General features: G+C 42.9%; 2 protein-coding genes across 3 annotated transcripts; one reads left to right on the forward strand and one right to left on the reverse strand.

Annotated features, from left to right (window-relative positions):
• Nucleotides 1-1,248: 1,248 nt before the first annotated feature.
• Nucleotides 1,249-7,286, reverse strand: slirp (SRA stem-loop interacting RNA binding protein). 2 transcript variants are annotated; one of them, XM_066675747.1, is made up of 4 exons: nucleotides 6,923-7,286; nucleotides 5,465-5,523; nucleotides 3,024-3,131; nucleotides 1,249-1,453 (listed from the first exon to the last, which is right to left on the reverse strand). In XM_066675747.1, the coding sequence occupies exons 1-4, from the start codon at nucleotides 6,930-6,932 to the stop codon at nucleotides 1,385-1,387; spliced, it is 246 nt and encodes an 81-aa protein (XP_066531844.1). In that variant the 5' UTR covers nucleotides 6,933-7,286; the 3' UTR covers nucleotides 1,249-1,384. The 2 variants fall into 2 exon arrangements, with proteins under 2 accessions (XP_066531844.1, XP_066531835.1); XM_066675738.1 differs by lacking the exon at nucleotides 6,923-7,286 and adding an exon at nucleotides 5,850-5,957.
• alkbh1 (alkB homolog 1, histone H2A dioxygenase) lies at nucleotides 6,555-17,425 on the forward strand. Its single transcript, XM_066675727.1, has 6 exons — nucleotides 6,555-6,725; nucleotides 9,713-9,821; nucleotides 10,344-10,506; nucleotides 12,195-12,279; nucleotides 14,014-14,207; nucleotides 16,215-17,425. Exons 1-6 carry the CDS (start codon nucleotides 6,588-6,590, stop codon nucleotides 16,651-16,653), a joined length of 1,128 nt encoding a protein of 375 aa, XP_066531824.1. The 5' UTR covers nucleotides 6,555-6,587; the 3' UTR covers nucleotides 16,654-17,425.
• The last annotated feature ends 7,003 nt before the right edge of the window (nucleotides 17,426-24,428 follow it).

The raw sequence follows: 24,428 nt of genomic DNA on the forward strand, positions 1-24,428 counted from the left end.
ACTACAAAAGTGCAAAATAAAAGTGCGAAATAAAACACTAGACTAAACACGAAAATTTACGACGGAGCTTTAGGGCCATGGCATTGAAAAAAAAACAACATTCAGAAAATAAAGTCAGAATTCTACGACGGAGTTTTAGGGCCACAGCGGTAAAAAAAAAAAAAAAAAAACAAGATTCCGAGATTAAAGTCAGAATTCTGAGATAAAAAGTCGGAATAATTCTGAGAAAAAAAGTTGGAATAATTCTGAGAAAAAAAGTCGGAATAATTTGCTGCGTATAATGGAGCAGACAGTGTATAAAATATAAAATAAATGTTATTACTAACTTTTATATTAATATGTGACATTAAAATGGACTGAAGGTTGCTGTGTATGGGCTACATAGCTGTAGACTGCTCAGAGTGCTTGACCATGGGCCTATTCTGAAGATCCTCCTCATGATGCCAAAACAGCTGACTTCTTCAATAATATAGAATTATACCTTATGTGCGAATTATATTGTTTTATTATATTTTTTTATATAAATTATACAATGCTGACATTTCCCATAGTATACACAGCTGTTCAATTTAAAGTAGAACCAAACATCTTATGTCTGGTTGCCATGTAGTGAGGATTACAAGTGGGGTCAGGCTACACATTAAGAGTTTATAACGTTTTTAGCACTTAAAAGGAAACATTCTGAAACACATTTTAAAGATAGCACACCTCATATATTAGTTTTCCCAGTAAACATTTAGCCGTTAATTCAACGTTGAAATAACGTAATGACTGCCGTCTAATCAACGTTCTCTTAAGGTTGAAAATGAAAGTTGAAAAGACGTCCAAACACAGACATTGAAATGACGACTATTAGACGCATTTTGGACGTCCGTCGACGTTATTAATTGGTCCCGAATTAAAGTACTTGTATAAAATGCATTTTGGACGTCCACTGACGTTATCATTTGGTCACCACTTGATAACTAACTTATTAAGATGGATTTTGGACGTCCATTGACGTTCCTTGTTTACTGGGTTTCTTGTCAGTTATATACACAGTGAAAAATATGCCTTGTAAAATAATGTCTTGCCACTTTCTTGGCCAAGATTAATACTTAAACTACAAGTAATTTTTGAAGTAAACATTTTCTTCACATAAATGCATATATTAAATGAGGTTAGAAATCCAGCTCCAAATGAAGCTCCAAGTATCCAACTAGATACATTCACAAATCACACAAAAATATAACGCACAACTTCCAATAAACAGTATGTTTATTTTACAGCTATGGTGACTTACATTGCATTTTCTTTTCACATACCACTAAAGACATATATTAGAGAACAGCAATACTGAAAAATACAAAATACATTAAATCAGCTCCACAGAAATTATTGCTGTTCAGCTTTCTTCAGCTTCTTTGTTTGTTCTTCGACCCATGAAAGGCTTTCTGTTTCTTTGTACCTGGAGCTGCGATGGTGGGAAAAAGAGAAGGCTGTTAACAGCACAATTGAAAGTACACTTACTATGTTTAAAGTGTGTTAGAATACACAATGATAAGAAAAGAGGTGTTTTTGTGCCATACTCTTAATAAAACACTCCTAAATGACTTTATGACACAGGTTCTGCTAGACATCTGGGCCCTCAGAGCCCCTGGCTTCTTCATTCATTCATTATCTGTAACCTTTATCCAGTCCAGGGTCACGGTGGGTCCAGAGCCTACCTGGAAGCATTGGGCGCAAGGCGGGAATACACCCTGGAGGGGGGCGCCAGTCCTTCACAGGGCAACACAGACACATACACTCACGTTCACTCACACACTCACACCTACGGACACTTTTGAGTCGCCAATCCACCTACCAGTGTGTGTTTTTGGACTGTGCGAGAAAACCGGAGCATCCGGAGGAAACCCACGCAGACACAGGGAGAACACACAACACTCCTCACAGACAATCACCCAGAGGAAACCCACACAGACACAGGGAGAACACACCACACTCCTCACAGACAGTCACCTGGAGGAAACCCACGCAGACACGGGGAGAACACACAACACTCCTCACAGACAGTCACCCGGAGGAAACCCACGCAGACACGGGGAGAACACACAACACTCCTCACAGACAGTCACCTGGAGGAAACCCACGCAGACACGGGGAGAACACACAACACTCCTCACAGACAGTCACCTGGAGGAAACCCACGCAGACACGGGGAGAACACACAACACTCCTCACAGACAGTCACCCGGAGTTGGAATCAAACCCACAACCTCCTGGCCCCTGGAGCTGTGTGACTGCGACACCTACCTGCTGCACCACCGTGACGCCCCCCTTGCTTCTTGTCACTTGTACCTTATTATTTTGTTGTATTTCCAGTATGATTATATATTAATATACTGTATGCCACTGGCTGTATTTGTTGCTTCTCAAAAGCACTGCCATTTAAAGAAAACAAAAAAAACAAACTTGTATAATGCAAATCTAATTTAAAGAACACTGAATACAAAGCTGCAGATTGTGAAATCCAGCTGTGGAAAATAAGAGCTATCCAGGTTTCACTAAACTTTTGTCGGACAGTGTAGGATAGAGAAGGTGTGGGCTTGGGCTTATTTAATTTCAGCAGACACTGCAACAAATTAAAATTTTATGTTTCAGTGGTCAATACAACATGACATCTGAACACAACAACAGAGGGTGTGTTGCATTTTATCAGTGGAAAACCCAAACTTTGGATGTCTAGGATGCCATGGGATTTTGTTAGACATCTCCATTGCATCATTTCCATTCGACAGCTGCAGTAACTAGAGCACAAGCCCCATTCTACTGACAGCTTCAGGATGCCTTCATAACTCTGTTTTAAATTTAGAGAACTTGCTGACATTCTCTTTTTTCTTTTTGTGTGTGTGTTTTATTTAATTAATCAAACCATTAATTTTAAGTGTTGCGATTAAGAATGTGTGACACACCTATTTATGGCAAGAAATCTTTGCTTAAAATCTTGCTTCATATCCAGCTAGAGCTAGATTAACATTTCTCACCCTGGTTCCCTCGATGAGATGCGGGTCTTTCTGGAGAGCATTCTGCAGTCCTTCCTCTGAGGAAAAGCCAATCCAGCAGAAGCCCCTGTGAAACCCTGTCTCTTTGTCCTGTGAGACAGAATCAGTAGTGCTTTAATGCCAAGAAGAACAATCAGAATAACAGCATACAAACACACACGAGAAACACACACACAGAACTAAAAGAGAAGCCAATCCAATGTTCAAAATATCTGCTTAAATAATGAAACATCCATGATTGTGTGGAAACAGTTCTTTCTGGTTTGTTTACCTTCAGAAGCTCCATGTCTTTTAAGGAAGAATGGTATGTTTGAGAAGAAACGTGGCTGAAGTGTAACTTGTCAGTAAGTTTTTATTCACCGTTTGAATTACCACAGGGCGGCACGATGGTGCAGCAGGTAGTGTCACAGTCACACAGCTCCAGGGACCTGGAGGTTTTGGGTATGATTCCCGCTCCGGGTGACTGTCTGTGAGGAGTGTGGTGTGTTCTCCCTGTGTCTGCGTGGGTTTCCTCCGGGTGACTGTCTGTGAGGAGTGTGGTGTGTTCTCCCTGTGTCTGCGTGGGTTTCCTCCGGGTGACTGTCTGTGAGGAGTGTGGTGTGTTCTCCCTGTGTCTGCGTGGGTTTCCTCCAGGTGACTGTCTGTGAGGAGTGTGGTGTGTTCTCTCTGTGTCTGCGTGGGTTTCCTCCGGGTGACTGTCTGTGAGGAGTGTGGTGTGTTCTCTCTGTGTCTGCGTGGGTTTCCTCCAGGTGACTGTCTGTGAGGAGTGTGGTGTGTTCTCTCTGTGTCTGCGTGGGTTTCCTCCGGGTGACTGTCTGTGAGGAGTGTGGTGTGTTCTCCCTGTGTCTGCGTGGGTTTCCTCCGGGTGACTGTCTGTGAGGAGTGTGGTGTGTTCTCCCTGTGTCGCGTGGGTTTCCTCCGGGTGACTGTCTGTGAGGAGTGTGGTGTGTTCTCCCTGTGTCTGCGTGGGTTTCCTCCGGGTGACTGTCTGTGAGGAGTGTGGTGTGTTCTCTCTGTGTCTGCGTGGGTTTCCTCCAGGTGACTGTCTGTGAGGAGTGTGGTGTGTTCTCTCTGTGTCTGCGTGGGTTTCCTCCGGGTGACTGTCTGTGAGGAGTGTGGTGTGTTCTCCCTGTGTCTGCGTGGGTTTCCTCCGGGTGCTCCGGTTTCCTCCCACAATCCAAAAACACACGTTGGTAGGTGGATTGGTGACTCAAAAAGTGTCAGTAGGTGTGTGGGTGTGTGAGCGCCCCCTCCAGGGTGTGTTCCTGCCTTGCACCCAATGATTCCAGGTAGGCTCTGGACCCACCGCGACCCTGAACTGGATAAGGGTTACAGATAATGAATGAATTACCACAGAAACTCTTTTGTAGCACTTTCAATAATACAGTTAGCCATCTCCCGAATTTGGAGACATTTCCACTTTAAGTGATCCGAAACAGCAAAAATAACTCAATGTTAGCCACCTATGGAGCAAGAATAGAGCAATATCCTCATCTCGGTTTGTGCTTTTTAATGATTGGAGTTCTCTCCATTGTCTAAACCAGTCACACATGCCTTTTCTCTTCACTGAGCAGAGAAAGAGGAAGCCTAGCATACTGGACTAAGACAAACTTTATTTATTTATTGGCTCAATTACAGACACTAGGGCTTCGTAAACACATTAGACCAGACTCCAGCACATAAACAGACTGAAGAGCTAGCACACTCTTTGGATACATTTTATGTTTTTTTTTTTTACAATCTTGAATGTAACTTTAAAATCAACAAGACCTTAAGAAAGCTGCTCAGAGTGTTTACTGAGAAAGGCTCAGACTGAAAGATTTCTTCACAATCTTACCGGGCAATATTTGATTACAACTGTAGTTACAGGAACCAGACACCCATTCATTTATTCATTCATTCATTCATTATCTGTAACTACTTATCCAGTTCCGTTTAGAATTTGGTCCAGAGTTTACCAGAAATCACTGGGGCACAAAGCGGGGAACCATCCTGGACAGGGAGTCCAGTCCATCTTAGGGCCCCACACTTACTTTGCATGGACAACTCCACCTACCACCATGTGTTTTTGAACTCTGAGAGGAGTCTGACGCACCCAGAGGAAACACACACACACAAATCCATGCTCCTCACAGGCAGTCACACAAGGCAGGGCTCAGCCCACATCCACAGAATCCTGGAGCCGTGTGACAGTGACGCTACCTGTTGGACCACCATGCTGCTATATTGTTATGTGATCATGACAACATCTTTGGCCGTTGTCCATCCAGTCAATGCAAGTTGTCGTAAGGCAGTCTGTGGGTTTTTCTTCACTGCACATCAAATTACACTAGAACACTGAATGGTTTACGCTTTACGTAACAGTGATTATATTTATCAGTAATGCATAACTAAACATGTTTAAAACTGACAGAAACACTCACAAAAGGCAGGAGACATTTCTTCACTTGGCCGAACTGCCCGAAATATTCCCTCAGCTCCTCTGGAGAAACACAGTTTCACAAATGCATCAATTCAGCATTACCTTCAGTCAAATTCGAGTGTGAAAATTACTTTAATTTGTATTTTGTTGGGTTCTGTTAACAGAAAAACAGAGAAACTGATCTGTGCTAGGCAAAGACGCAATATTCTTGTTTAAAACCTATTACAGCACCACACATCATTCAAATGGTACTGACATTTTAACCCCAGGTTCCTTATTAAGGACTTAAAGAGGTACTGCAGGTCAACTTACACACAGCTGTCCTACAAATGTACACAGACAAACAAATAGAACGACTCGTGTTGTGTCCTCTGTAACAAACTCACTGGAAGCCGACGTCCAGGGGATTTTTGAGACGAACACCTCGAACACCTTTCTGCTGGGAGCCGCCATATTGCGCCCTTGGTGCAATGTGGTCACCGCTGACGTCACGTAGAACGTTTTCCTAAATTCTGATGAATTACTATTGTTTTTATTATTTATTTTTTTACTATTTCTTCATTTTATGTGCTTAAGTGATATATACATTTGTTTTAAATTATGCGATATATTTTATTTATAATATTTATAAATATTAAATTAAATACTGTTTGCAACCGTTACAAAATTATTCTATTTTTTAATATAAACATTTAATGTTGCATTGAATTAATACATTTATTAATAAATAGCGTTATATATCAGTATCATTAATATCATTAATATTTTGAGTTATTGTTGTTCGTTGGTTTTGCTTTTTAAACATAAATATTATTTATTAATTTATTTACGTTGTATGAATATATTCTTTATTGTATGATATTCGTATTAGCGATTTTAGCAGTGTATTAATTTTTTAAATATGAGAAGATAATTTAGTGTGTTAGTATATTATAGTATAGCATATAATAATTGTTTTTAAATTAAATTATCTATTTAAAAAATATATGTGGTGCAAAATTACACATTGAACGTTTTAAATAAATGCCTTACATAATATTTTGTTGTTTTTTTAAGGCGAGATATGAGGTTAAAGTTGTTGTTCTGCTCGTGGGAGGTGAACGGTGAGAGTTGAAAGGTGAGGGATGTTGAAGATGGCGGCCTCCGTGTTGGAGCATGGCGAGGATGCGTTTAGGAAAGTGTTCAGGATTTACAAACGCAGAAATCCTCCCCCTGACCTCACACAGGTGATCGACTTCTCCAGACGAGTAGATAACGAGCGGGTGAGTGGCTGATAGTGTTGTGTCTGGTGTGTGTGTTTATGTGCTAGCAGTATTCGTTTGGAGAGTCTTAAGAAAACAACATAACGTTACTGGAGCATTAACATTGCAAACGTCCTTTCACATACGAATTATTTACCTTCACGGGATCATATTAGCTATTCATTGTTTGTAACGGTCGCGGTGGGTTCAGAGCCTACCTGGAATCATTGGGCGCAAAGTGGGAATAAACCCTGGAGGGGGCGCCAGTCCTTCACAGGGCAACACAGACACACACACCTACGGACACTTTTGAGTCGCCAATCCACCTACCAACGTGTGTCTCACAGACAGTCACCCGGAGGAAACCCACGCGGACACAGGGAGAACACACCACACTCCTCACAGACAGTCACCCGGAGGAAACCCACGCGGACACAGGGAGAACACACCACACTCCTCACAGACAGTCACCCGGAGGAAACCCACGCAGACACGGGGAGAACACACCACACAGACAGTCACCCGGAGGAAACCCACGCGGACACGGGGAGAACACACCACACTCCTCACAGACAGTCACCCGGAGGAAACCCACGCAGACACAGGGAGAACACACCATACTCCTCACAGACAGTCACCCGGAGGAAACCCACCCAGACACAGAGAGAACACACCACACTCCTCACAGACAGTCACCCGGAGGAAACCCACGCAGACACAGGGAGAACACACCACACTCCTCACAGACAGTCACCCGGAGCGGAAATCAAACCCACAACCTCCAGGCCCCTGGAGCTTGGTGAGTGCGACACCAACCTGTTGCGCTACCGTGCCGCCTAATACTAGCTATTACATATGTTTAAACACACCTGATCAAATGTATCTTAATGTGGAATTTCTGAGGTGCAGGACAATTTTTCAGTGCAATAAAGAGCGAGAATCTTTGATATCAGTTATCTTCAAACGTTTTTGTTAAACAGAAAAAGGCACAAAGAAAACATTTCCCATCATTTTACTGATCAACTTGATTGTATTTAAAAAGCTGTGAAGCTTATACCATGCTCAAAAAGTTAGGAGAGTGGCAAGAATAACACCAATGTTTAGTTGAACATTCAAGTTACTCTGTTTTTAAAAATTCCCCAATAGGCAGAAGAATATAAAAAGAATTAACAGCAACTGCCAAAGTCACAGACCGTGAAGGGGGCGTGACTCACCGCTTTCTTTCAAAACGTCATCAAGCAGTTTTTTAGTACAAGGCCGCAAGGTTTTATTTAAAGGTATTTTACATGGTACTGTGAAATGAGTCAAGACACTTCAGTCTTCAGACAGGGTCAGAATGGGTAATAATTCCACCCAAAACTACAACATTTAGTGTCCTGACGTCCATTACGATTTAAAACTGTGTTTAAATGAGAAGGTCATGTAACTGTGATGTAAATGTGACTGGAAATATTTTTTTCTCTATGGTATTGTTAAATACATTTTTAAATCAACAAATGATCATAACTGACCATCAAAATGTACAATAATATAATATATATATATATATATATATATATATATATATATATATATATATATATATATATATATATATATATATATATATATATATATATATATGTACAGGGGTTAGACAATGAAACTGAAACACCTGTCATTGTAGTGTGGGAGGTTTCGTGGCTAAATTGGAGCAGCCAATCTTCATTAACTGCACATTGCACCAGTAAGAGCAGAGTGTGAAGGGTTAATTAGCAGAGGGTAAGAGCACAGTTTCGCTCAAAATATTGCAATGCACACAGCATTATGGGTGACACACCAGAGTTCAAAAGAGGAGACATAGTTGGTGGCGCATCTGTGACCAAGACAGGAAGTCTTTGTGATCGATCAAGAGCCACGGTATCCAGGGTAACGTCAGCATATCACCAAGAAGGACGAAACACATCCAACAGGATTAACTGTGGACGCAAGAGGACGCTGTCTGAGAGGGATGTTCGGGTGCTGACCCGGATTGTGTCCAAAAAACCTAAAACCACAGCTGTCCAAATCACGGCAGAATTAAATGTGCACCTCAACTCTCCTGTTTCCACCAGAACTGTCCGTCGGGAGCTCCACAGGGTCAATACACACGGCCGGGCTGCTGTAGCCAAACCTTTGGTCACTCATGCCAATGCCAAACGTCGGTTTCAATGGTGCAAGGAGCGAAAATCTTGGGCTGTGGACAATGTGAAACATGTATTGTTCTCTGATGAGTCCACCTTTACTGTTTTCCCCACATCCAGGAGAGTTACGGTGTGGAGAAGCCCCAGAGAAGCGTACCACCAGACTGTTGCATGCCCAGAGTGAAGCATGGCGGTGGATCAGTGATGGTTTGGGCTGCCATATCATGGCATTCCCTTGGCCCAATACTTGTGCTAGATGGGCGCGTCACTGCCAAGGACTACCGAACCATTCTGGAGGACCATGTGCATCCAATGGTTCAAACATTGTGTCCTGAAGGCGGTGCCGTGTATCAGGACGACAACGCACCAATACACACAGCAAGACTGGTGAAAGACTGGTTTGATGAACGTGAAAGTGAAGTTGACCATCTCCCATGGCCTGCACAGTCACCAGATCTAAATATTATTGAGCCACTTTGGGGTGTTTTGGAGGAGCGAGTCAGGAAACGTTTTCCTCCACCAGCATCACGTAGAGACCTGGCCACTATCCTGCAAGAAGAATGGCTTTAAATCCCTCTGACCACTGTGCAGGACTTGTGTATGTCATTCCCAAGACGAACTGACGCTGTATCGGCCGCAAAAAGAGGCCCTACACCACACTAATAAATTACTGTGGTCTAAAACCAGGTGTTTCACTTTCATTGTCCAACCCCTGTTACTTCTGACAATAGTTGCCATATATTGTATGTGTTGTGATAGTTGAAAAAAAGGCAAATTCTCCGGAAAAACCTTTTACATAGCATCTTATTGGTCTGTGGTTTATATTAATATCTGCTTTACTTATAGGTTTTTGCTACAGAGTTGGACCATGGCTGTCTTAGTGAGGAAGCTGCTCATAGAGCAGGGCTTCAGCCTGTTAAAGACTGGAGAGCCTTTGGTCTTCAGGGATATCCAGGTTTGAGTTTCATTTGCAGTGGAAATCTGGCACGATTGTATTGTATTGTAGACCTGCTACTTAATCCTCAACACATGTCTTTATCTGACCTTTTTTTCTAGTTTTCAAGGACAACAAAGGAAAATCCACAGTGAATTTGTAGGCAGTATTATACTCCAAATATGACGGTCACTGCTGAACGTTAACGTTAAGCACTATTAAACAACTAAAAGATAAGTGTTAATTAACAATAATGGAACTCCTCAGAGTCTTTCAACTCTGGACAGAACAACAGCTCTGTACAGTTAAAAAGAAAGAAAATAATAATGGCTGCTTCTAATCAAACAACGACAAAACCCTGACTGATAACTAGGGAGCTGCAGCCATGGTCCTTTGCACGTTTGTCTTGTGTCTGTAGCTGTAAGAAGCCAGCCTCAACCTTGTTCAGAAGCTAATGTGGCTTTGTTTGTGTTTCTGTGAATGGCTGATGAGAAAACGTCTGAAATCTTCCCTGATTTGTGCCTATTTTTCACTCTTTTACAGGGTTCATATACATCTCTAACCCCTTCCTGCCAGGCTCACAGCAGCACTGGATAAAGCAGTGTCTGAAGACGTACCCCCAGAAACCCAACATCTGTAACCTGGACATGCATATGTCTCCTACTGAGACTGAGAACATCTGGGAGAAAAGCATTGGCAGCATTCGGTAATTGATTGATTTATTTATTTGAGATTAATTGATTTATAGTAGGAACTAATCTGACTCATAATCTGTGTAACATGGTTCCATGGTTCCTATGTCATATAGTAATGTAAGTATAATCAGTATTAACTTAATGTACTGTACAAAAGTTTTAGGCACCAGGGATTGAGATTTAAAAAGCTGTTTATCTGAGCAGTAAGTGTTTATTTGCTAAAAACAAACAAACAACAAACAACAAACACATTAGAATAAAACCTAATGACATTATTCCAGTGTGATATTCTGTGTGAATGTGTTGGTTTAACTTTTTCCAGATCTCTCCTCGTGGAGTCTGTATTATTTGAGGTTATCATCCAGTACCTAGTTTTAACGGTTAATAAATAATGATTTTAAATAATGTATGCTGTTGATTTAACACATTCATGCAAATCAAGAAGAATCTGAAACAAACATTGTTCTTCAAACTCACTCTCACCTACTACTTTATAGAAAACAAATGTTATATTTCTTATTTCTTTTATATATATATTTTTTTATTTACTGTAATTTGGGTTCGATTCCCACTCCAGGTGACTGTCTGTGAGGAGTGTAGTGTGTTCTCCCTGTGTTTGCGTGGGTTTCCTCCAGGTGACTGTCTGTGAGGAGTGTGGTGTGTTCTCCCTGTGTTTTCGCGTGGGTTTCCTCCGGGTGACTGTCTGTGAGGAGTGTGGTGTGTTCTCTCTGTGTCTGTGTGGATTTCCTCCAGGTGACTGTCTGTGAGGAGTGTGGTGTGTTCTCCCCGTTTCTGCGTGGGTTTCCTCCGGGTGACTGTCTGTGAGGAGTGTGGTGTGTTCTCCCTGTATTTGCATGGGTTTCCTCTGGGTGACTGTCTGTGAGGAGTGTGGTGTGTTCTCCCTGTGTCTGCGTGGGTTTCCTCCGGGTGTCTGCGTGGGTTTCCTCCGCGTGACTGTCTGTGAGGAGTGTGGTGTGTTCTCCCTGTGTCTGCGTGGGTTTCCTCCGGGTGACTGTCTGTGAGGAGTGTGGTGTGTTCTCCCTGTGTCTGAGTGGGTGCTTCCTCTGGGTGACTGTCTGTGAGGAGTGTGGTGTGTTCTCCCTGTGTCTGAGTGGGTGCTTCCTCTGGGTGACTGTCTGTGAGGAGTGTGGTGTGTTCTCCCTGTGTCTGCGTGGGTTTCCTCTGGGTGTCTGCGTGGGTTTCCTCCGCGTGACTGTCTGTGAGGAGTGTGGTGTGTTCTCCCTGTGTCTGCGTGGGTTTCCTCCGGGTGACTGTCTGTGAGGAGTGTGGTGTGTTCTCCCTGTGTCTGAGTGGGTGCTTCCTCTGGGTGCTCCGGTTTCCTCCCACAGTCCAAAAACACACGTTGGTAGGTGGATTGGCGACTCAAAGGTGTCCGTAGGTGTGAGTGAATGTGTGTGCGTTTGCCTGTGTTGCTTTGTGAAGGACTGGCGCCCTCTCCAGGGTGTATTCCCGCCTTGCGCCCAATGATTCCAGGTAGGCTCTGGACCCAACGCGACCCTGAACTATGTAATTACCTAAGGTGCCTAAGGCTTCTGCACAGTACTGTATATTTGAGTGTTCCTTCATTCAGATCATCCAGTCACATTTTTAATAATTGGATACATTGTCGATAATTTCCACATGTGCTACATAGGAATGATTTAAATGATAATTGTGAGGTTCATGAACTGTTGTGCAGGAAGAAGGGTACAAGGGAGCCAAGGACACTGCTGGAGAAACTTCGCTGGGTGACTTTAGGGTACCACTACAACTGGGACACCAAGGTATTCCTCCTAGATTTAGAATTAGGACAAAACTATTCCAGTTTTAGATTTTCTGATACTACTGTCCTTTAGGCTCTGGCACCACAGCACCTTTTTGTGTTCCTCTCCTCAAATACTTGCTTCTGTTTCATCATTCACTAATTAAGCAGCTCCTCATCAGCTGGGTCTGAGTGATGCTGATGCTGAATCCTGACTGCAGCTAGAATTAATGCAAAAAGAACCTTAGAACTGAAAAACTCAAACTGCTTTAACATGCAATTTTAGTGATCAAACCATAGTCAAAAATCAGTGACTGCACTTTCCCACAAATTAAACTGTAGTATGTAAAATAATGACTGGTATTCTGCATCGGTGAAAAAAGCTGTAATTCTCCCCCACTGACTACTGAAGAAATGAGAGCAGCTGCCACACATCCTTTTCCTTCACCAAAGGAAGATGCGCTGACAGCGTGTAATACACAGGTAACAGCCTGTAAGAAACCATGTTTACAGTAGGTTTCAGGAAGCAGATAATTACGGTGTGTGTTGGGGTGTGCTATGATATGGTTAAAAGTAAGATCTGACTTCATCCGCTCGCACTGGAGACGTATTTCAGAGTAAGGTGTACACAGTAAATGTATATTCACGTATAAGCCGAATAAACACACATTAATCCAAGGTGTAAATAGGCTCTGTGTGCTTTATTGATGTTAGCCTCCCTCAGTGAGAATGCACTTTTGTCCTGGATCTTATTAGCAGCGTTCCCTCCTTTCAGGACATTTTTTCTCTAATTCTACAGACCTGATGCTCGCCTGTCTCGTTTATATGCTAATTACATAAAAGTGTTTAGTCTCCTGTCCTATTAAATCAGCCAGGAGTTGCACACAGGATTCATTAACCTGATCTCTGTTTGACACTGCCAAATGTCTGACAACAACCTGTGAATTTTAAGCAGCATCTCTGACTCTGAGTGTTGGAGTTCAGGCGGAGGCTGAGGCGCTCTGTTTGGAGGCAGGACCTGCCTCGGTTAATTCGTCTGTTTTAGAAAGACACGGCATGATTATCTGCTGATTACACTTTCACACCTCTGCGCCGACACTGGAACCTGGTGCGAAAGCTGAGAAGCAAAAGGCATAAACTAGAACGGCTCCCCCTAATCTTTTACTAGATATGTGAATAACTGGTCTCTTCATATTCTCACAACTACAAAACATATGAACTCATGTAAATGTTTCAAGTTATGGTGTGATGCTTTTTTTTAAAGGGAACAGATTATGAAAATAATCCTTTCTTCGTTGCTTGTGCAAATTAATTTGAGGAGCCCACCAACACACATATTGTGAAATAAGACGATCCGGTCAATTTGTTTGATGTTGAAGTCGGAAACCATGGGTTAAATCTAGTCATTTTGATTTTGTGCTGCCTCTTACACACAACACTGGACCCACTTTTATGTTCAGAGCGCAAAGAAAACAAGCACAGTGAGTGCTGAGAAATAAAAAATATAGCGTAAATATGGAAGAGAAAGAGAACAAAGCTAAAATGGCTAAAATCCAGAGTTCTGCTCCTCGCTCCGCATGCTCTCCTGCTAAACTGAATTCATTCTCATTTAAAGGAACAGGTGCTGAAACTGTTGTCCTGAACAGGGCCAAACAGCCGACACTTTGTGTTGGGCATGGCACTAGGCGCATGTTGAACTGCTGAAGGGCATCATTTATTTGTTTAAAAGAACTAAAATATGTCTATTCCTATTTAGACCTACTCTGCAGACCACCACACTCCCTTTCCACCCGACCTCCACTCTATCTCCCAGAAAATTGCAGCAGCCTGTGGCTTTCCTGGCTTCACCGCGGAGGCAGGAATTCTCAACTACTACCGCTCAGACTCGTCTCTTGGAATTCATGTTGATGAATCTGAACTTGATCATACTTGGCCTCTTTTGTCTTTTAGGTGAGGAAGGACTCTGTGGTGTTTGAAATGCGTCTCTGCAAATTTACTGTACTGATTAACTGTATTGTTTGTTCTGGATATCTTCATTAGTGATATGTAGATGTGACACGCTTCTTGGAACTGGCTCACGTTCACATACTCAGCTACTCACCCAGGGTTAAGAATTACTCCGCAAAGGGGTGCTATTCAGTGCTTTGCATCAAAGACACTTTTTATTCTTTGTTTAATATTTTTATTAGCTCAGATTTAAGACAGAAATAAAAGATTAAAAAAACAAAAAACAAATCCAACTTTGCACCTTACTCCAAATAAAGTCCGAAAGACATGTTTCATGTTTGAAGTTTGCTTCTTTAATATGATGAATGATGTGGTTAATAAGTAATTTCTTGTAGCTATGCTACATCATTTTATAGGTAGCAGTGTATCAAAATCCATCCATTCATTATCTGTAAGCGCTTATCCAATTCAGGGTCACGGTGGGTCCAGAGCCTACCTGGAATCATTGGGCACAAGGCGGGAATACACCCTGTAGGGGGCGCCAGTCCTTCATAGGGCAACACACACACTCACACCTACGGACACTTTGAAGTCGTCAATCCACCTACCAACATGTTTTTTTTTTTTGGACTGTCGGAGGAAACCCACGCAGACAGGGAGAACACACCACACTCCTCACAGACATTCACCCGGAGGAAACCCACACGGACACAGAGAGAACACACCTCACTCCTCACAGACAGTAACCTGGAGGAAACCCACACAGACACAGAGAGAACACGCCTCACTCCTCAAAGACAGTCACCTGGAGGAAACCCACACGGACACAGAGAGAACACACCACACTCCTCACAGACAGTCACCTGGAGGACGCCGACACAGGGAGAACACACCACACTCCTCACAGAGAGTCACCCAGAGGACACCCACGCAGACACAGGGAAAACACACCAAACTCCTCACAGACAGTCACCCGGAGGAAACCCACGCAGACACAGGGAGAACACACCACACTCCTCACAGACAGTCACCCGGAGGAAACCCACGCAGACACAGGGAGAACACACCACACTCCTCACAGACATTCACCCGGAGGAAACCCACACGGACACAGAGAGAACACACCTCACTCCTCACAGACAGTCACCTGGAGGAAACCCACACGGACACAGAGAGAACACACCTCACTCCTCAAAGACAGTCACCCGGAGGAAACCCACGCAGACACAGGGAGAACACACCACACTCCTCACAGACAGTCACCCGGAGGAAACCCACGCAGACACAGGGAGAACACACCACACTCCTCACAGACATTCACCCGGAGGAAACCCACACGGACACAGAGAGAACACACCTCACAGACAGTCACCTGGAGGAAACCCACACGGACACAGAGAGAACACACCTCACTCCTCAAAGACAGTCACCCGGAGGAAACCCACACAGACACAGGGAGAACACACCACACTCCTCACAGACAGTCACCCGGAGCGGGAATCGAACCCACAACCTCCAGGTCCCTGGAGCTATGTGACTGCGACACTAACCTGCTGCACCACCGTGCCGCCCTGTATCAAAATCTATAGATGTAATTAGTCATAAAACAATAAATTTCATTTCTAATTTTTGGAGCTTCTGGACAAAACGATCATTTTAACTTCCAGTTCATCTTTTGTAAATCTACGTACTTGAATCCTTTGACGAAGGTCTCTGGTGCAAAGCTTTTTGGTTTAAAGACTAGTAAATCATCCCTCTGACGTCTTGAAGGTGGAAGAAACTATTTGGTTGAATGCTGTAGAAAGCCAGATAACTTGCTTCGATTTAGTTTAGTTTTAAAACATATGAGTCTGTGCTACATGACACAAACTATAACAAAACATACTAATTGTAAGCTGTATGCTTTTTAAATGTAGAAACTATTATAAACGTATAGAAGTGTGAAGATATTAACATCAGTCCATCTTTATATGTTGTGTTTACAATCTGTTCATGTTCTCATATTCTCAGCTTTGGGCAGACGGCCATCTTCCTCCTGGGTGGGACTAAACGGCAGGACCCTCCCACAGCCATGTTTATGCGCAGCGGTGACATCATGGTGATGTCAGGCTCCAGTCGTTTGTTGTACCACGCTGTTCCCTGCATCATCCCATCCACTGCAGCCGAGCCCCTGCCGTCCTGCTTGACCCAGAGCTTGGAGAGAAAGCTACTGACCGATGGACTCATTCATGAAGTGTGTGAAGAAGACTGGGAGGTGTGCTCCAAGTACCTTCTCACATCTCGCATCAACATGACAGTCAGACAGGTTCTGGGACCAGGTCAAAGCTTCCCTGCAGGACTGACCCCTGCTGAAGCGAGAGCTCAGTCCAGAGGTGGATATGATGAGGAGTCAGAAGAAGCAAGTCAAAACGCGAAGAAGAAGGAGTTGGGTTATGAGCTTGATTCTTAACATTAATCTCAACTCACTTTTGTATTTTCCTTAAGCCCAGAGGGAAAAACCATAAAGAGGGAGGGGGGGGTGAATCTAGTCGGTAATGTTCCAGAGAATCATGCCGTTCTTCACAGGCACAGCTACACATGCACCAGTCCATGCCTAAAGCACACGGAACATTTCCAGCTGTGAGAATGTCTCTGACTGCACTTCTGTTAAAGGAAAACTCTGGAAAAGGTCCAAACCTAATTCTTCATTATTTTCCAGAGTCCATATGTGAACATATGTAGAATAGCTCAGATATGGGAGAACATTCAAATGAGCCCACTTTAAAACTGTGGATGAGGATGAGCGTTCTAAAACAGAAGGAACATGTTAAGGGAACGTGGGAGACCTTTCCTGAACTGTATGAATGAAGAATATTGTAGAGCAGGGTGAATGAGAGAGAACTTTGCAGAACAGCCTAACATTGAGGAAGCATATTGAAACTCTGAGGGCGAGTGGATTGTGTACTCAGGTGAATGAGGAGCGACTTTAAGCACTAAATAAACCTGATACAACGTTCTTAATCATTGTTAATGGAGAGATGAACATGACGGAACAGTAAAAAAATCAAACTGAAATGCGTATTGTGGAGTATCTCAGAAAACACACGAATGGGACCCCATCCCACTCTTTGTTGGGTTTGTGGGTTGCTGGCTTTCAAGGCAATTGAGTTATTTGGTTTGTAGTTATTTATTATAACAGAATAAATGATTACAAGTTGTACATATGTGAATAAAACATTTTTTGGAACAAATCATGTGCCATTTTCACGAACAGGGAACACAGGTTCTGCAGTAGCTGTAAAAATATAAGTTTTTCTACAGTTGTCCAGTCCACTTGCCTCCCTGTCACGTTCGACTCACTTCACAACGGCATTCACTTCCTAAAGCAGCAGTGACATTCAGGCCCTCCTGTCTGTAGACACGCCAATGTGCTGGCCACTCTGTAGAAGCTGCCATGTTTGCTGGTCAGCCAATAACACTAAACAGATCTGACCTTCAGTGGAAGGCGGAAGAGATGGCGTAGTATCATCTCTTTAATCTGCTCGTCCTGTGTCTGGACCACGGAGAGATTGGCTTTGACAAGCCCCCCAAGGCACCGTCTGATGAGGCCATTGTGCTGTTGGACAGGAGGCACAGCGTTACCTAGGCGATGAAAACTTCCTGTCAAATGGCTTGTTTCTGATGGAGGGACCTTGAAAGCTGGCTTCTTGGAAGACCTGCAACTGATTTTATACTCACTTTGTACAATGTACAGACACATTTTCACCCACATAAACAATGCTGAGGTCAGGTGCTGATGTAAGGTGATTAGTTCTGGATCATAAACACTATTCAATGTCATACCAGGGGGTATTGGATAGGGTTTCATCAGTCGAGAGGACGCAGTTCCACTGTTCTCTAAACAGAAGGGTTGATCATTCCTCTTGTATGTAAGACAGTTATTATTATTAACTTAATTAAATTGGAGTATTCTATTATTTCCAAAACTACACTGAAGGCAAGTCCTATTTAACAGCACCTGGTCCACTGCAGCAGGGCCTTTGGGATGGAATGTAACTGCATCATGGCAGTGAGGGTGTAGTTTTAAGGAGTATAACATATTTACTGTACTTAATCATAAAATGACCAGGGTGTGTCGACTTGCTTCTCTGAGATCAGTGCTGTATCCAGAATTCTTTGAGGAGGTCTGTGCTGGAGCGTAACTGTTTGTGTTTTGGCCTGGGATAATGCCCACTGCCCTAGTATCGGTTCCACACCCCTGGTTGCCAGGTAAGACATCAAATAAACACAAACCTAGCAAGGAAGTGAGCAAGCTAACAGAGGTGACGTAGCTTCTACTGGATCTAAAATACCTCAGCATCGTTCTAAAAAAGCTCTGTGACCAGAGTTACTGAGAACTTCAGAGCTACAGGAAGTTCTCAGTTTTTGAGTTGAGGTCAAAAGGTCTCTGCACTTAACGTCATGTATATTCCAGATACTCATTCACTTGAATAATACATTATTTATATGGAAAATTTACTCAGATTAAATAGTGAAACTCAGGAATTTCTCTTTCTTTGGCCACCTTTAGGAAACTCTCCTCAGCCAGGGCCTCGGTAGGACATCCATTTCAAGCAGGCAGAAATGCCCTGCCCTCTTCGATAAAATTATACGCTGTCAAGATGATGTATGTAGTCATATAATTTTTATTGCTGCCATTTTATCTGCTCTTCCTGCTGGCTCCATGTTTCTGCCCTGTTGCTCCCCCCAACTCCCATTACTCTGTCATTACCCGGCATTGGCAGGTACGGGCAGTGGGGCGGGCGCGGGTTCATGAGCGCCAAACCTTCCCCTTCCTTTCTCGGTCCTAAATTAGCTCCACAACGGTAAGACCGCACATCACCACGGCTTAGCTCCTTTCATTGCGGAATTTACGGGAAAGTCAATTACACAGATCCATCACCGTTCGGGAGAAAGCGTTACGTTAGATTACAGTGTGCTCCAATTGCATCAAGGCATTTTTTTTCTGCAACTCCATCCATTTTTTTTATCTCTGACTGTAGACCATGACTGCTCATTTTCATTTTTATTTCAGAGTATGCTGTCATATGAAAAATAGTTTGCCCAAATTTAGGCTTAGGTTGACAGAACGTAGCACATCTGTTCACTTCTGTGATGAGATTTTAAAAGGTCTTTGACAAGGAAAATCATTTTTTTCTGGCTTATTATTGCAGATGTAAATAAGATGTAGTATGAAGCACTGTTAACGATTCAGAATGTATCACCCCTCCCCTGGTCATATATGTAATGTAACGGCCATTTTGTGACTTGACTAAATTTCATTTGCATGTACCAGCCAGTCCAGCGCTAACAGTTAACCGTGATAATTCTGCCAACCAGAGCAGAGATCATTTACATATATTAAAGCACAGACTTATAGGCACCATTTAAAAAAAATCATGTTTAATTATATGACCACGATTCCCAATCCCAACACCTGTAACGTGCTGTTTTGTATTGTTTCTGTTGCCCCCCCTTTGTCATGTGACGGTTTTCCCCTGTCTTGCGTCTGCTTCCTGATTGTTCCCTGGTCATGTGATACCCTTCCCTTGTGTCATGTGTCTTTATTAGTACTCAGGTGTTTCTTGTTGGTGTTGTCTTTATATAGTCCTTGTCAGTGGTTCTTGTTGGTGGGTCTTTGTATGTATGTTTGCTTGGTGGTCCTTAGCCTTGTTCTGTGTTTAGCATTATTCTATGTTTAATTCTGTGTTTTGTCTTGCTTTGTGCTTAGCCTTCTTGTTTAGCTCTTGTGTTTTATGTTTAGATTGCTTGTTTAGTGTTTAGCTGTGTTTAGTGTTTAGCTCTGTTTATAGTTTAGCCTAGTCTTTTGTGTTTAGCTCCTTAGCCTCTGTATTTAGCCCTTTTGTTTAGTTCCTTAGCTTCTGTGTTTTGCCCTTTTGTTTAGCATCCCTTTGTCTAGTTTCCTTTAAGTTATTGTAATAAAACCTCCTGCACTTACCTCCTTCCCTTACTCCTACACCCGTGATCATATTACTACACCCTGCACATTTTGTAGTGCTTTGCTCATTTTAGCCCACCCTCTACACCTCTCTACAGCAGTGTTTCCGCATCCCAGTCCTATACACCTGACTGAGACCATGCAGAGCCTGTCCGATACTAACTGTGCTTCAAAAGCAATAAGTAGTATGTTCTTGTAAGTAGCTAGCATGAATGTTAAGTATCCAAAGCACGTTTTAATATATACTGATCCCAAAAGACATCAGACAAATGTGTTTAATGTGTCTAGAAAGGTAAATAAACAGGTGAAAAATAAACAGGGTATTCTGAAAATTCAGAAGTTGTAATTGACATAATCTTGTCTATATTGATTATATCAATTATTTTTATTCTGCTATATCCCCACTGTGTGTTCATGTACTGTCTCTTTAACGTCATGCTGTAGTCACCTGATTCTGCCCCGATCTGTCACATGAAAGCAACCAAACTAAGTGACTCGAGCAGCACCTGTGGTTTGGACGTGATGTGTTTGACTATAATTAAGACGACAATGAACAAAAATAAATCAAATGTAAACGCTGAGAAAAAATGAGAGAAACGAGCTCCTAGCAACATTAGAAAAAATATCCCGTATTTAATACTGTAGCATATTTACAGTACAATCCTTGTCACTGAACTATGAGGGTCACAAATACAAAAACAAAACAATCGTTCATTGTTCATAACCATCTCTCTGACCCTGAAAGGGACCAGCGGAAAAGAAGATGATGATAATCATAATCATGGTAAAATGTTAAATTAATCGTGATATTGATTTGCGCTCAAATCGCCCAGCACAGACACATCCAAGTGAAGATAAAACAATTATAATTTCTGTCAGAAGATTCCCCGCTAGAGCTTTCATAAAATGGAGCTAAGGTGAAACGTTTCAGTGCCCAATCCTAAACTGCACTGGTGAGGAAACCCTTTTGTATTTTTCTTAGTAGATAAATGTACCTAGTTAAATTTCTGTGTTGTTAAATCCAAACCCTGGAAAGGGAGATTCAGAATGATGATCGACCAGCAATTCAGTTCAAGTGACTGTGCTTTTAACAAGTTTAACAAGATTCAGAATGCAAATCTTAATTTTGAATGTGTTTTGCATGCATCTCTCTGTGTGTGGGGTGGGGGGGGTGGATATATGATATATGTGTGTCTCTAAGTTATCTTTTTTTTATTATAATGCCTTAATGTATCAATAATATTATTGAAATAAAAAAAATATGGTTCATATTATATTTATAGTTGCCCTGTGAAGGACTGGCGCCCCCTCCAGTGTGTATTCCCGCCTTGCGCCCAATGATTCCAGGTAGGCTCTGGACCCACCGCGACCCTGAACTGGATAAGGGTTACAGATAATGAATGAATGAATGAATGAAATATATTTATAGCTCTATGAGGGACAACATTTAGTGCAGAGTTTCAAGCATGACCATAATGTGAGAATGTCTTCACAGATTTTGGGAGCTCCTGTAGATTGATGCTGTTAATGATTCGGTAGTGTGTTCTATAATGGATAAAGAAATGTTGGAAAATAATCATGGAAATGTTATTAGAGCTGTTTTTGTCCGCACCCTGAACTATGATAAAAAAGTTACAGAAATGGGTGGCCGCACAGCGCCGGGTCTCGACTCGGGTCACAATTGTTAAACGTGTGCTGTGTTCTCCCTGTGTCTGCTAGGGTTTTCTCCAGGTGCTCCAGGATTCCTCCGAGAAATCAATGAATCGAGGAGAAATCCGGAGCCAGCACTGTGTTCTTCTTAATTGCCTCACAGTTAGGAATTACTGTCACTTAGTGGTGCTTTTACCAGCAGAATAAATCATACTGCCTAGATAGAATGTTTTAAACCCTAAACATGTGTGTGTTTATGTCTCACAGTAATGTCCTGGGTGAGTAATAGAAGGACAGATGACACATCCTTAATACAACGTGCCTTTACCTTCAAAAGCCTCTGAAAGGCCTCATTTCAGCAACTAATTAGGGAACATTAGCTTTGCAAATTAGCACAAAATTGCATTTGCTGTGTCATTGTTGTAATCACTGCCATTACCAATAATTGTTTCTGCAGCCACATTGAGATGCAGGACACAGGCTTCTGGGAGCAGGCCTGAGCTGCCGAAGATCCACTGAACCCTCTTCAACACTCCACAAAGCACAGCTCATTTCATTATTACGGGTGTGTAGATCTCCCTGAGATTCGTTAGCCTTTAGCTAAACACTCATCTTTCAAAATCTATATTGTTCAGTGCTTCATGACGCATAGCCGTAAGAGAAATGACAGTGTATTTCGCATTTATGTGGAGTATGAAACAACTGACGTTTGGGTGGAGGACCATGCCTGGATCCACTACCCACCATTTCAATCTGGCATCCATTAAATTTTCCATTCCTGCCTTCAGTTTCTACATCCCACCAACCCTTCTCCTCGCTGTTCCCCAGTTTAATCTGTCACTCCGACCGGCATTAATCACATTAGGGCGTGTCCAGCCTTCTAACATAAAAAAAACACACACAGCATTCTCTGAGTTCTTCCTTCCTCTCCTAATACAAACATGCTGAAGGTATGATCAGAATTCACAAACCCAGGATTCTTTCTTGTAATCCAAACTAACGTATTGACATTGTGGTCAGAGAACTGAATATTTGAATCACAGAGAAAGTTCCTTATGAGAAACTGAACTCTCATGACGAAACTGACGATTCGAGAAGTGTGCTACTATCTCGGACATGGTTTAAAAGTACTTTAGGGTGAATCTCGTTTCATAGTTTTACCCCTAGCCCTTGTTTTCCAATGTTGTCTTGCCCTTTAGAAATGAGTTACAAGTTTAAAGTCTTCCCCAAGAAACAGGACGACCCTTCAAAAGCGTGATATAACATCAGAGCTCATCAAAGAAAAGCTTTAACTGATAAAATAGTTAAATTTCTGGCACCATAAGTCTTCAAAAACATTCTACAATCTTATATTATCACCCACTCCTAACTCTCTGTGATATGAAGCTGAATTCAGCTGCTTTTTGTTCAAACCTCTCAGTTCCATCTTAAAGGCTTCAGCAGCCACAGGTGTTTCACCATTTAAGGTGGAACTGCATATTGACATCATACATAATGCATTGGCGCTACGGTAAACTAAAATAATACACTTGATATCATTGTTTTTAAAGGAGAAAACACTGGCATTTGGGGCTTTCTTTCATCGATTGAGCGGCCATCTTGCCGGTGAATACAGGGTATTCATAGGTAAAGGTATTTGAATGTATCCCTATCCCTTGGCCCTACCTGTTTCCCAACAAGAACTGAGTTACCCTACCACTAGGTAAATTGGAGGGATAGGGCTCCAAGGGGTGAAACTGGATTCAACCTTGGAATAATTTGCAGTGCAGATCATTTGCCTAAATCATGTTTGCTTCAAATTACTAACACAAATATATGTGTTTACTTTCAAGGGTTTATTTAAAGAAATGTATAACATCAACCAGCAGGTAGGTGTCGCAGTCACACAGCTCCAGGGGCCTGGAGGTTGTGGGTTCGATTCAGGCTCCGGGTGACTGTCTGTGAGGAGTGTGGTGTGTTCTCCCTGTGTCTGCGTGGGTTTCCTCGGGGTGACTGTCTGTGAGGAGTGTGGTGTGTTCTCCCTGTGTCCGCGTGGGTTTCCTCCGGGTGACTGTCTGTGAGGAGTTGGTGTGTTCTCCCTGTGTCTGTGTAGGTTTCCTCCGGGTGACTGTCTGTGAGGAGTGTGGTGTGTTCTCCCTGTGTCTGCATGGGTTTCCTCCAGGTGACTGTCTGTGAGGAGTGTGGTGTGTTCTCCCTGTGTCCGCGTGGGTTTCCTCCGGGTGACTGTCTGTGAGGAGTTGGTGTGTTCTCCCTGTGTCTGTGTAGGTTTCCCCCGGGTGACTGTCTGTGAGGAGTGTGGTGTGTTCTCCCTGTGTCTGCGTGAGTTTCCTCCCGGTGACTGTCTGTGAGGAGTGTGGTGTGTTCTCCCTGTGTCTGCGTGGGTTTCCTCCGGGTGACTGTCTGTGAGGAGTTGGTGTGTTCTCCCTGTGTCTGCGTGGGTTTCCTCCGGGTGCTCCGGTTTCCTCCCACAGTCCAAAAGCACACATTGGGGACTGGCGACTTAAAAGTATCCGTAGGTGTGAGTGTGTGAGTGAATGTGTGTGTGTGTCTGTGTTGCCCTGTGAAGGACTGGCGCCCCCTCCAGGGTGTATTCCCAC

This window comes from Hoplias malabaricus, chromosome 1, assembly GCF_029633855.1.
Source record: "Hoplias malabaricus isolate fHopMal1 chromosome 1, fHopMal1.hap1, whole genome shotgun sequence".
NCBI classification, from domain to species: Eukaryota; Metazoa; Chordata; class Actinopteri; order Characiformes; family Erythrinidae; genus Hoplias; species Hoplias malabaricus.